Here is a 17,202-nt window from a genome sequence, read left to right as displayed (position 1 = left end):
TCTAGGAGGCAGTAAGGCATGCTTGGGGGTTGGGGAAGAAAAAAATTTGAGGGACTTCCCTGGTGGCACAGTGGATATGCCCCTGTGCTCACACTGCAGGGGGCCCAGGTTCAATCCCTGGTCAGGGCACTAGATCCCACATGCATGCCGCAACTAAAGAGCCTGGCTGCCACAACGAAGGAGCCCACAGCCACAACAAAGACTCGGTGAGGGACTTCCCTGGTGGCGCAGTGGTCAAGAATCTGCCTGCCAATGCAGGGGACACAGGTTCAAGCCCTGGTCCGGGAAAATCCCATATGCCACAGAGCAGCTAAGCACGTGCGCCACAACTACTGAGCCTGTGCTCTAAAGCCTGCAAGCCACAACTACTGAGTCCGCATGCCACAACTACTGAAGCCTGTGCGCCTAGAGCCTGTGCTCTGCAACAAGAGAAGCCACTGCAACGAGAAGCCTGCGCATTGCAACGAGGTGTAGCCCCTGCTCGCCGCAACTAGAGAAAGCCCGCGCGCAGCAACGGAGACCCAGCACAGCCACGAACGAATGAATGAATGAATGAATGAATAAAATAAAATAAACTCCAAATGGATTAAAGACCTAAATGTAAGACCGGACACTACAAAACTCTTAAAGGAAAACATAGGAAGAACACTCTTGGACATGAATCACAGCAATATCTTTTTTGACCCACCTACTATAGTAATGGAAATAAAAACAAAAATAAACAAATGGGACCTAATGAAACTTAAAAGCTTTTGTATAGCAAAGGAAACCATAAACAAAAAATGATAACCCTCAGAATAAGAGAAAACATTTGCAAATGAATCAACAAAGTATTAATCTCCAATATATACAAGCAGCTCATGCAGCTCAATATCAAAAAAACAAATAACCCAATGAAAAAATGAGCCGAAGACCTGAATAGACATTTCTGCAAAGAAGACATACAGATGGCCAAGAGGTACATGAAAACATGCTCAACATCACTAATTAAAAGAGAAAAGCAAATCAAAACTACAATGAGGCATCACCTTACACCGGTTAGAATGGGCATCATCAGAAAATCTGCAAACAATAAATGCTGGAGAGGGTGTGGAGAAAAGAGAACCCTCTTGCACTGTTGGTGGGAATGTAAATTGATACAGCCACTATGGAGAACAGTATGGAGGTTCCTTAAAAAACTAACAATAGAATTATCATATGACCCAGCAATCCCACTACTGGGCATATACCCTAAGAAAACGATAATTCAAAAAGACACATGCACCCCAATGTTAATTGCAGCACTATTTACAAGTCACGGAAGCAACATAGATGCCCATCGACAGATGAATGGATAAAGAAGATGTGGTACATATACACAATGGAATATTATTTAGTCATAAAAAGGAAGGAAACTGGTTCATTTGTAGAGATGTGGATGGACCTAGACACTGTCATACAGAGTGAAGTAAGAAAGAGAAAAACAAATATCGTACATTAATGCATATTTGTGGAATCTAGAAAAATGGTACAGATGAACCGGTTTGCAAGGCAGAAAGAGAGACACAGATGTAGGGAACAAACGTAGGGACACCAAGGAGGGAAAGGGGGGGTTGGATGAATTGGGAGGCTGGGATTAACATATATACACTAATATGTATAAAATAGATAACTAATGAGAACCTGCTGTATAGCACAGGGAATTCCACTTCGCTGTACAGTAGAAACTAACACAACATTGGAAAACTACTATACCCCAATTAAAAAAAAATTCGTAGCAATAATAAATATTTGATTCCAAGGATATTTTTTAGTATTATTTAAAATAGCAAAAAAAGAACCTAAATACCTAAATAGAGTGGCTGGCTAAATTACAGCACATCCATACACTGAAATAGTCTGTATCTAATAAATATGATACTGAAGACTAAATGATAATAAGGAAAAAAATTATGGTTTCCAAAAAGTATGTACATGAAACCCCATTTTTGCACTTCTCCCTCAGTCCCTGCTCCACCCTGGAAAAGAAAGAAAAAAAAATTACATACACACATATGCATGCACAGACCAAGGACTAGCAGGATAGATAATAAGATGTTAACAGTAATAGGATTATGTATATTACTGTTTTTTCTTTATGCATAAAATATTATCCTAAATGATTTACAGAGAAAATGTACTACTTGTGTCAATCAGAAGGAAAAAAAAAATCAGTAACCATGTTTAACCAACTCACAAAGAATAGTTTCTAAGAATATTAATTTATTCTGGCAAATAGAAATAGGAATTTCAAGTTATAAGATTAAATGGGGGCTTCCCTGGTGGCGCAGTGGTTGAGAGTTTGCCTGCCGATGCAGGGGACGCGGGTCTGTGCCCTGGTCCGGGAAGATCCCACATGCTGCGGAGCGGCTGGGCCCGTGAGCCATGGCTGCTGAGCCTGCACGTCCGGAGCGTGTGCTCCGCAACGGGAGAGGCCACAACAGTGAGAGGCCCGCGTACCGCAAAAAAAAAAAAAACATTAAATGGTTATTCCTCTGAGTATACCTATCTTCTAATTTTTCTTTCCCCCCACTATCCACTTATCCATGCCCACCACCAAGCTTCCACATTTGTCTATTTACTTCTTCATTCACTCACTCTAATTCATCCAGGCAAACTTGCAACCTCTTATCTATCTTCTCAATTTCACTACAGTAACAGCACTGGTCCATGTGTATATTTCTCCAAGTGTATTACCGACAGTCCAGTACCAATGTGCACATTAGAACTAGGCTTCTCTCACACATAGTATCATACCCAAAAAACATGCAAGGAAATAGGCAAACACACAAATAATCACGTATAAACTTTGGCTCTATAAACATATAAACTTTACACCAAACTTAAAAGCATCAGTCTGTAAATTCATATTTAAGTTGGATACATACTCCTCACAGACACAGAGATACCATTTTCATAGACTCAGAGCCTCAAGAAGGGAGAGTTCTTTCTCTTCCACGTCTGTATCCTATCCATTTATCTCTTCCCATCCCTCTTCTAAGTTGGACATAGAACTGACCCTTTTGTTTCATTCATAACAAAACCTCACACTTCCTTCGTATTTGGCACACAGTATGAGTTCAATAAATACTTGTTTATATTTTTGAAATCACTCAGACTCCAGTCTAGAAACTCTAGGAGAGCAGGGCCCACATTTGTATCCTCATCTCTGCACCTAACATCTTGTAGCATGTGGCTCTCAGTAGCACTCAATAAACAATGAGTTAACGACTATATCATTATTATTGATCCAAGAGTAAAACAGTTAAGGCACAGCACTGCGTTCCCCATTTTATAAATAAAATGAAATGGGAAAGGTTAGGTGGTGAGTCAAGAGCAGGCCGGGAAATAGGACCTGGGTCTCTCCATCCTATGACCTCCATCCAGAGATGCGGTCTGCCCCCCTGCCTGCAGACCTCAGGGGGATTCAAGTTTTCGCGCTTCAAAGTTTCTAGGGAAAAGCTACTATAAATAAAATAGCTACATGCAGTAATGAGTTTATGAACTTTGCTTAGCTGCATACTTCAAATTAGAGCTTTGAGGGAGAATTAACCAGTGGAGTATTATCAAAGAAATGCGCGCGCACGGTAAACGAAGAAGAAAAGTGAAGCTTGGATCAGAGTTCTGATAGTTTTACACAAGCAAGTAGTTAAACCTCCCAAGCCAGGCCTCCAAATCCACCGGAACAGAAATTTTAAACCCACACCCTTGGGGCGCCAGGACGCCCTCCGCTTCTTCGGAGAGGACAGTCCTACCTTCTGGACAGGGGCCTCACGAAGTTCCCCCTCCCCAGGGCCAGCGTGCCGGGTGGCGGGGGCCGCGGGCGGGCCTCGCTTCCCTGCCGGGAAACACATTCCTCCCGCGTCCGCGGGCCCCGCGCGCTGCGCAGGCTGGGTAACGGCTACCTGGCCCCAGGCGGGGTTCCTCTCCACCCAGCCCCACCGCAGGGGCGAGAAGGGAAGGCCCTGTTGTCCGCGGGTTAAAAACCCACAAGACGGTCCACCCGCGGCGCCGCCGGACCGTTCCTGGCGCCGGGTCCCGGGCCGGGAGAGGAGAGTCCCGAAGAGTCGGGCGGCGTAGCCGGAAGTTCCCCCGTGGCCACTGACCTGTCAGGCCCCACTGCCGCAAGTCCTGCTCCTGCACCCGCGCCGCCTCGACTCGGCTCTCGCTCTGAAGAGTCTGTAGAAAGCCGGGCACGCCGCCCTCGCGGGTCGCAGCACCCTCACGCTCCATCCAGCCACTGCGAAGCTCCGCCCTACGCCGCCCCGCGCGCTTCCTTCCCGACGTTCGCGGCCTAACCCCCGGGCGCCGCCGCCGCCAGAGGGCGCGTCCGGCGCTGAGGTCTGGGCACGGAGAGAGCCGGAAGGTATCCTACCCGCTGTTGAAGAGCGCTTGCAGCCGGGTGTGCGTGGGGCGGCTCGATTCTCACAGTTTATGCCCTCTCTAGGCGACTGATGACCTGAAACGCTCGTCACTCACTTATTATTTAATCAACATTGTCTGTCATGTGCCAGGTGCTCTGCTGGGCTCTGGGGTTATAGCATTCAATAAGACATCGTCTCTGCCCCTCAGCAATTCACAGCAGGATTGTAAAGTTCAGTTTACACGAGTAATAAATTGGCTTGGGCCCTGAAATCCTCTTACTTACTCCCTGTTGTCTGTAGGCTGGAACTTCTGAATGGTAGAAAATTAAAATCATGAAAGATGTCCTTGCCACAATGGGTTTCTTAAGTGAATTATGGGGAGCAAATTGAAGCGATGTATTAGATTGTGAGTCACCATGACTCAACATAAACTTTAAGTGGATTTAAGATGTAGTGATTTATGATTAGTTGTGTACCACTAATACAAATGTTATGATAACAACCAAATACCTGCATTTATTGATGCGTTAGAATTGCTGTCTCATTTAATCCTCCCGATAATCCTATAAATAGGTACCATAATTGTTCCTACATCACGGTTGAAGAAACTGTGACTTGGAATGGTAATTGACAAAGCTGGAACAGGAAACATGTTATTCTCTGGGTAATGTCGTAAGGATACTGAATTCCCATTTAGGTTAATCTTGGTGCTTCCACCTTCAGTAAACACGGATTAAAGCTGCACTCCCCACATCTTCACCCCCTTTAAATAAAGGGGGGAACTTAGCTACAAAGGAGATGTCTTCAGGTTGGTTTATTCATAAAAACTCAAACAAAGAACTGTTTGTGAAGCTAGCTTTGTGTCTTGAGTCATTCTGTAAATACTGATTGAACATCTACTATGTGCCAAGTACTCTTTTGGCACTGGAGATAGAGGCCACTGATCTCATCTGTAGAACACTTAAGTAAATTATACTTATATTAAGTTTATAGTTTAAGCTTAGATTTCAAAAGGAGGAGACAAGTAATAAGCAAATAAAATCAGGTAGTGATCAACGTTAAGGTGAAAGAGAAAGTCACTTAATGGGGCTACACTGATTTCCTACCTGGGTATTTTCTCAAAACCTTAACATAGACTTGTGCCCTTTGCTGGCTTCTCTGGAGGGGCTTCTGTTCTATGTGGCTGCTCCTGAGTGGCGTTTGCATCCTGGTCTCTGTGTTTGACTTATTTCTTCCCCTCTAGGCTCTGTGGGTAGACTTATCCACTAAAGCAGCAATATCAACCACCTGCAGCTCAAACAAAAGGGTGTTCATTATTTTTAATTTAAAGTACATTTGTTTTTGTATATTACCAGAGATAGGATACTAGCTATAAGCTAAGTGTTCTGTTGGTATATTTAGTCTGGCATCTAAAGCACAGCTAGGTAACTGTATAAAGGTAACTGAGAGACTCCAAGTCAGCTAGTTGAGATGATGCCTATAAGTCTACTCTGAATGCTGTATGAAAAGTCTATAGAAGAGAGCAGAGTGGAAGCAGGGAGACCAGTTAGGAGACTGTTGCAGGTGTCTGGGCAAGAGATGATAGTTGTTGGGTCACTGTGGTGGTAGTGGAGTGGTGAGAGGTGGTAACATACTAGATATTTTTAAAAGGTAGAGCTGGGCTTCCCTGGTGGCACAGTGGTTGAGAGTCCGCCTGCCCAGGGGACACGGGTTCGTGCCCCGGTCCGGGAAGATCCCACATGCCATGGAGCGGCTGGGCCCGTGAGCCATGGCCGCTGAGCCTGTGCGTCAGAGCCTGTGCTCTGCAACGGGAAAGGCCACAACAGTAAGAGGCCTGCGTACCACAAAAAAAAAAAAAAAAAAAAGGTAGAGCCTATAAAATACACTGATTCAGGGACTTCCCTGGTGGTGCAGTGGTTAAGAATCCACCTGCCAGTGCAGGGGACACAAGTTCGAGCCCTGGTCCAGGAAGATCCCACATGCCAAGGAGCTGCTAAGCCTGCGTGCCACAGCTGCTGAGCCTGTGCTCTAGAGCCCGTGAGCCACAACTACCGAGCCTGCGAGCCACAACTACTGAAGCCCATGTGCCTAGAGCCCATGCTCTGCAACAAGAGAAGCCACCACAATGAGAAGCCCACGCACCGCAAGGAAGAGTAGACCCCACTCGCCGCAACTAGAGAAAGCCTGCGCACAGCAACAAAGACCCAATGCAGCCAAAGATAAATAAATAAATTTTTTTAAGTTTAAAAAAAAGAAACTGACAAAGTGTCTGAGAGAAGTAGAGGAATAAAGGGTGATTTCAGGGATTTGGCCTAAGAAAATGGTAGAATGGAGTTTCCATTTATGGAGAGAAGACTGAGAATGAGGAGGTTTGAGAAACATGAAGAATTCATTTTTGGACGGAGTAGCATGAAATGGTTACTAGATATTCAAATATAGATTTTGAATAGATAATCAGATTAGTCTGGAATTCAGAGGAGAGATTGGAACTGAATGTATAAATATGGAAGTCCTCATTTTAAGATAGACCTTAAGCCTTGATACTAGATGCATCCCCCTAAGAGATGACTGAAACTATAAAAGAGACTAAGTCTTGGACAACTAATATTTAGAAGTCAAGAAGATGAGGCGGAACCAGCAGAAGAGACTAAGAAGAACAAACAGCCTGTGTCATAGTATAAGAACTAAGAACATGGTGTCCCTGAGCCACGTGAGGCGCTTTAAGAAGTGAGTGATTGTGTCAAATGCAGCTAAGAGGTGGAGTAAAGGTCGGATAGAGAAATAACCACTGGATTGGGCAATATGGTAGTCATTGTTGACCGTGACAAGAATGATTTCTGTATACAGAAGTGGGTTTTAAAAATGGAATAGGTGGAAAGAAAGTGGAGACAAAATGTCTCACGCCTCTTTCAAAGAGTTTTGCTGTAAAAGGGAGCAGAAAACTGGGAGCAATAACTGAAAGGGGAAATAGGGTCAAGGGGAGGGTTGTTTTGCAGATGGGTGACATTAGAGCATATTGAAAGCTCAGGGAAAAACAATCAAGAGAAAAACTGATGCTGCAGGAGTGATGTCCTTGAGTGAGAGGAGGTGGGACCCAATGCACGAGTGGAGGGGTTGGTCCAGATAGGAGCATGGACAGTCCACGCATTGGAACACACAGAGGCACAGTGTATGTACAGAAGCGGTGGGGAGAGCACATGGAAGATCTCTTCTGTTTTTGTTGTTTATGTGAAGTAAGAAACAAAGTCATCAGATGAGCTTGAGGAGGGAGAGTGGGGTTAGAGGTTTCAGGAGGGAAAGGTGTGAAATAATTGTCTGGGGAAGTGGGAGAGTGAATTGACTGGAGAAAAGTGCCAAACAGCAGCAAGGGACACTTGAGGTTTATGGTTGCGAGACCAGTCCGCATAGTGTGTGCTGGGTGCAAGTGAGGAATAGTTAGAGAACTGGATTTTACCATGTTGGATTCTTCTGGATGAATACAATAAATAGTGGTTATGCTAGCCACATTCCCAGTGTCTGGAATGGAGGTGAACAAGTCAGAAAATGTCCTTGCACTTACAGAGCTTAGATCCTGTGTTGGAGACAGACAAAATGGTGGTGGCGGTGGGGAGGCGGCGTACAAGTGAGTTATCAGGTAGTATTACTGCTAATAAGATGGTAAAAAAAAAAAAAGGGTACTAGATTAAGAGCAGGACTGGGGAGCAGCTCTGTATTGGATGGGTTGAAGAACATGTCACTAACAAAATGACATTTGAGCTAAGATCTGAATGATGAGAAGCCAGCTATGTGAAATCAGGAAGGAGCGTGTTCGAGGCAGAGAGACCGCAAGGGTGAAACACTGAGGCAGGGTTAGCAAGGGAGTAATAGATTCTTTTAATTGGTGAGGGTACACTTGAGAGGACCGATGTAGGGCTGAGGGAAAGAGAAACACTGAGACTGACGCCCAGGGGTTTCTGCCTCAGGCAACTGGATGGATGTTGACGCCACCACTGAGACAGAGAATATGGGAGATAAAAGCTGGGTTGAGGAAGAGAAGATAATTTCACTTTTAGATATGTTGAAAATTCAACTGTACCTAGAAGATTACCTGGCACATAATAAGTATTGCTGAATGTTTGAATGAGGTATCTGTAGAACAATTCTAAAATCCAGGACCTATGATTGTGATAACCTTGAGGTACAGAGAGGATATTTCACAAATGGGTAAACGAAGGTGCAGTGAGTTTAGGCAACTTGTCCAATGTTTTCCAGTTAATCAGTGTTAACTTCCAGAATAAAGTATAACCCCAAGTCCTGTTTCATTCATTGCTCAGGTTATATAAGCATGGTGTTCATATTAATTCTTTGATGACACCACAGAGAAGGTACACCCTCTGCCAACGGCAACCTGATAAGATTAATAGTATCCAAACCATGTCAGTGATGGGCTTTGGCCTATGCCAACCCTACCAAAACATGCATGATGACAGGTTAGTGGACAAGTTGTGTTTGCTGTCTGTTATGTCCCTGCTCTGTTGGGTCACAGCAGGACACTAGCTGGCAGCATCTAGTGAGTCAGATTTGGAGCTTAAGTAAAAGTTGTGACCATGGGTAAACATTTGTACAGACTTCTTTTGAGTACATGGACTTAGACCTTTGGGCTCAGGTTAGGATTACGTCAGTGCCCTATATCAGTGGCCTAGTGACTGCACTAGGATGAAAGAGGCTACAATCTTAAGAACCCTCTTCTGCTGTGGTTGACAAGAGCCCAAAGCCATCTCATGCCCTAACCCCACAAAGCTGGGTCTTAGGTTTGAAAAATGAGCACACCTGTTGCAGACATGTATTCCTGAGACACTGGTATAACACTGATGCAAGGGAGTTCTCCCAACTCCATCCCCCCAAACTGCTCAAAATTGTCATGCACAATTAATACTCATAATCAAAGAGTTTTAACAATAAGAGAGTGCTTCTGGAAGGCCTATGATACACAATAATTTATAATGAGGATAAAATAGCTACCCTATAATGGTGTTGTTAAAATTAAATGAAATAATTTTTTACAAGGAACTAAACACAAATTTGAATGTCCAGGGTATTGTGAAGGAACAAAAAAGTTAAGTTGGGAATGAGCCTGGTGATCACCTAAGTATCTACATCTTTCCAGTGGAGACACAAGAAATCAGGATTTATCTCTCATTGTTGAGGTCCCATTGTAACCTCATTTGCTCGGGGAATCCACAGGCAAATGTTCCATAGTGTTTTTCTCATATGTGTGGCCCATAGATACGGATTCTGAAGGTAAATAGAAAACACACACTGACACACAGAGTATGGGATGTCTACTCAATGGTGGGTTCGTGGGGTCATGGATAGCCAGTTTTGGTAGATGGTATTACTGTTCCCAACTATTCACTTTCTCCCCTGTAAGATGACGGTACATCCAGCCCTTAACTAATATGACTTCAGTTCCTCCCAATATGCAGGGTCCATATGATTTGCTTTGGTCAGTGGAATGCAAGTGGATGTGATGTACTCAATGTGAGCTAAAGCTTTAACTGTGCTTGCTTAGATTGTCCCTACCCTTTGCCAAGAGAGCTACAGAAACCAAACAGGGGCTGTGCTGGTTAAACTCTTTGCTAATCTTTCCATGTCAGTACAATAAATTCACCTCATTCAAAATAAATTTTTAAAAATATACATATATATATATATATATATATATATGTCTATAGTATGGTGTCCCGTAATAGAGTCCTTCCCCATCTTGATGAACATTTATGAAGTTATTTCAAATTTTTCACTATTAATGCCACCTGACACTTGAACTCGATGTGCCAGGCCATGTGCTGAGCACTTTACACGTATTATTTTCTTTGTTCCTCACAACAATGACACAGGGTAGGTAATATTCTATTCCTCATTTTACAGATGAGAAAACTGAGCCACAAAAATATTAAGTTGCCTGAGGTCAGAAAAGTAGTTGGGGGTAGAGTCCACATAGTCCGGCTCCAGCACCTAAGCTATATCCCAAACAATGCTACAATAAACATCTTTGTTTATACACATGTGTAACTATTTCTGTAGGAAATCCTGGAAGGGAATTGGTGGTAAAAGGAACTCACAGTTTTGATAAACTTGTTCCACATGAAGGCTTAATCAGTTTATCTTCCACCCACAGTAGGTGAGCATGCCCACTTCCATCACTTTTCCAATTCTGAATATGACCAATCTTTTTGTTTTGTTTTCCAATCTGATGAGGAAAACAGATATAATATTACCTAAAGTTTCTTTGGTTACATGTCTGATTGAAGATCATTTTATAAACGAAATGGCCGTTTTTAGTTCCTTCTATTTGAATGGACTGTTCATATCATTTGCTTATTTTTGTATTGTCTTTTTTTAATAGTTGTGTGAAGCTCTTCACACATTTTGAATTTTAATCTTTTGTTGAATTCCTTATTTATTATTATTTATATACAGAAGTTTTGAATTTGCATGTGTAAGACTTCTCCTTCACTGTTCTTGGATTTTAGACTCTTACTTATTATAAATGCCTTCCTTTTCTCCCAGACTATACAAATATTTTCTTATATTTTCTCCTAGTAGTTCTCTAGTTTTGTTTTTTATATCTATCTCTGGAATTTGATACAATGCAGAGTAAGGACTTAACTTTACCTTTTTCCCCAAATAGATAACAAACATTATTTATTGATAATTCATCCTTTTTTACAATGATTAAAAAGCAGCATCTTTATTACAAACTAAATTCCTTTATGTACACGAGGCTATCTTTTTACACAACTATACCACACTGTTTCAATCACTATACTGCTACTTTGTTTTTAAATATTTCTTTTCAATGTTTGTCTTTCTTTTAATTTTTTAAACACATTTTCTTTTCCAGTATTCAATATAAATTTGAGAATCAACTCATCAAAGTCCATAAAAATTCAACTGAAATTTTGATTGGATTGCCTTGACATTACCAATTAATGTTGGGAGACTGGTAAACTTAATAATTTGTACAATACTAAGATTTCCTACCTGGGAACAAGATATTCATTCAAGTCATATTTTATGTCTTTTAGTCAGGTTTTATTGTTTTCTTCAAATAGGTCTTGCATATTACTTTTTTGTTTATTCTTAGGAAATGTTTAGTTTTTCCTGCTATTGTTTTTCTGGTGTTTTTGTTTGTTTGTTTGTTTTTATAATTTTTATTTGAGCTGCTACTTTTTCCATTGCACCTGCAAAGATAGGGACTCATTTTTTTTTCTTTTTTGGCTGTACCGCATGGCTTGTGGGATTTTAGTTCCCCAACCAGGGATCAAACCCAGGCCCTCAGCAGTGAGAGTGTGGAGTCATAACCACTGGACCACCAGGGAATTCCAGGGACTCGTTTTTTTTTTTTTTTCTGGCTGTGTTGGGTCTTCATTGCTGCGCACAGGCTTTATCTAGTTGCAGCGAGCGGGGGCTACTCTTCGTTGTGGTGTGCAGGCTTCTCATTGTGGTGGCTTCCCTTTTTGCAGAGCATGGGCTCTAGGCACACGGGCTTCAGTTGTTGTGGCATGCGGGATCAGTAGTTGTGGCTCAAAGGGTCTAGAGCGCAGGCTCAGTAGTTGTGGCACACAGGCTTAGCTGCTCCGCAGCACGTGGGATCTTCCTGGACCAGGGCTCGAACCCGTGTCCCCTGCATTGGCAGGCGGATTCTTAACCACTGTGCCACAAGGGAAGCCCCCTTTCCTGCTATTGTTAATGGGATCTTTTATTCTCTTACTTTTTTAATTGATATATAGGAAAAAACATCAATTTGTGTATGTTGATCTTATATTCTGCCCCTTTATTGAACTGTCTTTTTAGTACAAATAGTTATTCAGTTGATTCTTCTAGATTTTTAAAATTTCCACTTATAAAAAATATTACTGCATGTTACTATGACCTTTAGTAAATGGCTTAAAAGGTAAAATAAATGTGTTTCCAGAGTAAGAATGAGTCAGTAATGCCTAACAGAACCATAGATAACCATTAAAATATACTGGCATATATGGGGCCAGGGAGCATAAATAGCAACTATCTTATTTTACTGCACTACCAGCCATAAAATTGTAGGCTACTTGGACTATCAGTTTGACCCAAGATGATGAGTCCAACCTCTAATGTTACCGAACCCACGTCCGACTGCTCACTGTTCAAAAGCCAATTCTCGAGAGACAAGTGTTGGTAGGAAGGAAAGCTTGCTTTATTTCCAAGGCCAGAAATCAGGGGAGAGGGTGGACTCCTGTGTGAGAACCAACTCCCAACTGCTGCTCAGAGGAAGGGGCTTTTAAAGGGGAGTTTCAGGGCTGTATAGGCAGAGGGAGGGAGCAGAACAGCACAGTCAGCTCTGACAGTCATCTGGAAACCGGTAATGTGGTGGTCTGATCAGTGTCACCTTGGTTGTTTCAAGTACAGTTAATCTTTAGTTCCAGAGTTTGCTCCCATTTCTTTGAGGCCAGTTCTCGGAACTGTGGCAGCTTATGTCATGGCTTCAATTTGGTCATCATGTAGTCATCCTCCTCCACCTGGTGAGGGCTTTGGTATCTGCAAAACAGCTCACAGGACATGGCTCAGAGTATTGTCTATAGCCCTTAAGGAGGAACTAAAGGTCCTTGACTGTGCTTAATGATTAAACTATTATTATTTGGTCTCCTTTGACTGTTTTCCTTGGTTTCTGCATTTCCTCACTTCTCTGATCAAACCTATTCTTTGGCTAAAGATTTTCCACAGACAAAAGGCAGGCTGAGGACAAGGGGTGGGGCAAGGACCATATGGTCCTGCTCCGTTTCACTAATATATCTCAACTTATTTATCTATTAAGTATTTTAAAGTTTACACACAGCAAATTCACTCTTTTTCTGTTTTTTGGTTTACTGCTTTATGAGTTTTAATAATGCAGAGATCCTTATAACCACCACCACAAGCAAGATAAAGAACAATTCTAACACTCCTTAATCAGTCTCTCAACCCACCCCTAATCCCCAGAAACCACTGATCTGTTTGCCATTACTACAGTTTTATCTTTTCCCGAATGTCATATAAATGGAAATATACATTATGTTACATTTTGAGACTGGCTTCTTCCACTTAGCATAATGTATTTCAGATTCATCCATGTTGTTTGTGTATTAATAGCTTATTCCTATTTACTGATGAGTAGCACTCTGTCGTATGAATACACCATGGTTGTTTATCTATTCATCTGTTGAAGGCGATTTTGGGTTGTTTTCAGTTTTTGACAGTTACGAATAGTACTGCTATGAACCTTTATGTACAAGTTTTTGTGTGGTCATGTGTTTTCATTTCTCTAGACTAAATACATAGAAGTAGGATTGCTGGGTCACATAAGTATTTGCTTAACTTTATTAGAAACTATCAACATGTTTTCCAGGATGATTATTCCATTTTGCATTCTCACAAGCAATGTAGGAGAATTCCAGCTGCTATAGATCCTTACCAGCACTGGGTATTGTCGTTATTTTTTATTTTAGCCATTCTAATAGGTGTGCAAGAGTTTCCCATTTGGTTTTCATTTTCATTTCCATAATGACTAATGGGTTCATCATGTGTTTTTTGCCATCCATATATCTCCTGAAGTGAAGTGTCTGTTCAAATCTTTTGCCCCCCTTTTTTTTTTTTTTCGGTATGTGGGCCTCTCACTGTTGTGGCCTCTCCCATTGCGGAGCACAGGCTCCGGACGCGCAGGCTCAATGGCCATGGCTCACGGGCCCAGCCGCTCCACGGCATGTGGGATCTTCCCGGACCGGGTCACGAACCCATATCCCCTGCATCGGCAGGCGGACTCTCAACCACTGTGCCACCAGGGAAGCCTTCTCTTAATGTCTTTTGAGGAGAAAAAGTTTTAAGTTTCAACAAAGTCTAATTTATAAATTTGTTCTTCTATGGATTATGCTTTTGGTTTTGTATTAAGAAATTTTTGCCCCACCCAAAGTCATGAAAATTTTCTCCTATAATTTCTTCCAAGAGTTTTATAGTTTTACATCTTACACTTAGGTCTGTTATCCATTTTAAATTCATTTTCTATGTGGTGTGAGATATAGGTCAAGGTTCACTTTTTTTTTTGCATACGGATGTCTATTTTTTCCAGGATCATTTGTGCAAAAGACTGTCCTTTCTCCATTGAATTGCTTCTGTACCATCATTAAAAATCAATAGATTGAATTTGTGAAGGTCTATTTCTGGAGTCTATTCTGTTCTACTGATCTATGTATCTATCCTTTCACCAATACCACCGTCTTTTTTACCGTAGCTTTATGATATATCTTAATGTGTAATGTGTCTTCCAACTGTGTTCTTGTTTTTCAAAATTGTTTTAGATACTTCAGTTTCTTCACATTTCCATATGAATTATCTTTTAGAATTATCTTTTAGAATTATCTTTTCTATATTTGCAAAGAATTCTGCTGGGATTTTAATAGGGATTACATTAAATCTTTATATCAACTTAGGGAGAATTGACATCTTAACTATATTGAATTTTTCAATCAATGAAAAGGGTATGTCTCACCATTCATTTAGGTCTTCTCTGCTTTATTTCATCAACATTTTTTGATTTTGAAAATAAAGATCCTGCATGTCCTATTACAATTATACCTAGTGCTTCATTTATGAAGATCTATTGGTACCGTTTTTAACTTTTGGATTCCAATTGTTTATTACAAATAAATAGAAATGCAAGTTGATTTTTGTATGTTGACCTTTTTTATACCGTGACCTTGCTAATCACTTGTAAGTTCTAGTAGCTTTTTGTGTAGATTCCTTGGAATCCTCTACATGGACAAAGGTGTTCTCTGCAAGTAGGGACATTTCTTCCTTTCAGTTTAAATACCTCTCATTCTTTTTCTTTAAAAAAAAATTTATTTATTTATTTATCTATCTATTTATTTATTTGGCTGTTCCGGGTCTCAGCCGTGGCACATAGGATCCTTGTTGCAGCATGAGGGATCTTCAGTTGCAGCATACAGGATCTTTGTTGCCACATGTGGGATCTTTAGTTGAGGCACGCGGGATCCAGTACCCTGACCAGGGATCGAACCCGGGCCCCCTGCATTGGGAGTGCAGAGCCACAAGCACTGGACCACCAGGAAGTCCCAGTTCTTTTTCTTATTATACCATCTAAGATTTCTAGTACATTTATTTCTATAAATTGGAATTAGTATTTTGTAGAATATTAAGTAAGAATCAAGCTTTGTGGGGTTTTTTGCACCCAGCACCATTTATTGATAAGCTATTTTCCCAAGTGCTTTGCAGTGACAACTTCATCATAAATCAAATGTCTTTATGTGCATGAACCAGTTTCTGGATTCTCTATGGTGCCCTGTTCATCTACTTGACTATTCTTACACCAACACAACACAATTGTAGCTTAGTACAGCAAGTCTTCCACCTTGTTTTTTTTTAAAAAAGAGAATTATTGAAAAAAATTTTTTTGATTCCATTTTTTTAGACTTTTTTTTTATTTCAGAGCAGTTTTAGCTTCAACGTTAAATTGATGGGAGGTACAGAGACTTCCCATATACTCCCAGCCCCACACAGGCATAGCCTACCACATCATCAGCATCCCCCACCAGAGTGTTACATTTGTTACAATCAAAGAACCTACACTGACACATCATTATCTCCCAAAGTCCATACTTTACATTAGGGCTCACTCTTGGTGTTGTATATTCTATGGACTTGAACAAATATAATATAATAACATAAATCCACCATTATATTATCATACAGAGTAATTTCACTGCCCTAAAAATCCTCTTTGCTTCACCAATTCATCCCTCCCTCCCCTCAAATCCCTGGCAACCAGTGATCATTTTACTGTCTTCATAGTTTTGCCTTTCCCAGAATGTTATATAGTCAGAATCATGTACTTTGTAGCTGTATTAGTCAGGGTTCTCCAGAGAAACAGAACTAATAGGATTATATATACACATAGATAGATAGATAGATAGATAGTAAAAGACTTATTATGAGGGATTTGTTCACTGATTATGGAATCTGAGAAATCTCCTGATCTGCCATATGCAAGCTGGAGCACAGGAAAGCCAGTGGTGTAGTTCCAATCCCAGTTTGAAAGCCTGAGAACCAAGGAAGCCAATGGTTTAAGTCATAGTCCAGTCCAAAAGCCCAAGAACCAGGAGCAACCATAGGTGAGGGCAAGAGAAGATGGATGTCCTAGCTCAAGTAGAGAACAAATTTGTCCTTCCCTCACCTTTTGGTTTTATTCAGGACGTTCATGGATTGGGTAATGCCCACCCACAAGGGTAAAGAGTGATCTTCTTTACTCAGTCTGCCAATTCAAATGCTAATCTCGTCTAGAAACACCCTCGAAGACACACTCAGAAATAATGTTTTACCAGCTATCTGGGCATACCTTAGCCCAGTCAAGTTGACACTTAAAATTAACCATCACAGGTGCAGGTCCCGTCCCTAATCTTTTGTCTCTGTTTTTTCTTTTTTCTTTTGCCCTACCCAGGTACGTGGGGAGTTTCTTGCCTTTTGGGAGGTCTGAGGTCTTCTGCCAGCGTTCAGTGGGTGTTCTATAGGAGCAGTTCCACGTGTAGATGTATTTCTGATGTATCTGTGGGGAGGAAGGTGATCTCCACGTCTTACTCTTCCGCCATGTTCCTCTAAGTGTCCATCATCGGATGAATGGATAAAGAAGATGTGGCACATATATACAGTGGAATATTACTCATCCATAAAAAGAAATGAAATTGAGTTATTTGTAGTGAGGTGGATGGACCTAGAGTCTGTCATACAGAATGAAGTTAAGTCAGAAAGAGAA

The 17,202-nt window shown here is 41.4% G+C and overlaps 1 protein-coding gene across 2 annotated transcripts in view; it reads right to left on the bottom strand.

Annotated features, from left to right (window-relative positions):
- The window catches only part of CHD1L (chromodomain helicase DNA binding protein 1 like), a 51,285-nt gene extending 46,998 nt beyond the window's left edge, over positions 1-4,287 (bottom strand). Inside the window, exon 1 of one of the 2 annotated variants that reach the window (XR_010941038.1) lies at positions 4,125-4,287. Coding sequence is in view for 1 of the 2 variants with exons in the window: in XM_067727506.1 (XP_067583607.1) it covers positions 4,125-4,251 (127 nt within the window). In the remaining variant the exon portion in view is untranslated. The remainder of the gene's footprint in view (positions 1-4,124) is intronic. The other variant, XM_067727506.1, reaches the window with a different exon arrangement.
- Between the last annotated feature and the right edge of the window lie 12,915 nt (positions 4,288-17,202).

This window comes from Pseudorca crassidens, chromosome 2 (genome assembly GCF_039906515.1).
Source record: "Pseudorca crassidens isolate mPseCra1 chromosome 2, mPseCra1.hap1, whole genome shotgun sequence".
Classification (NCBI taxonomy): Eukaryota; Metazoa; Chordata; class Mammalia; order Artiodactyla; family Delphinidae; genus Pseudorca; species Pseudorca crassidens.
Note: the sequence above shows the minus strand (reverse complement) of the source record. Positions and strands in the feature narration are given on the sequence as shown.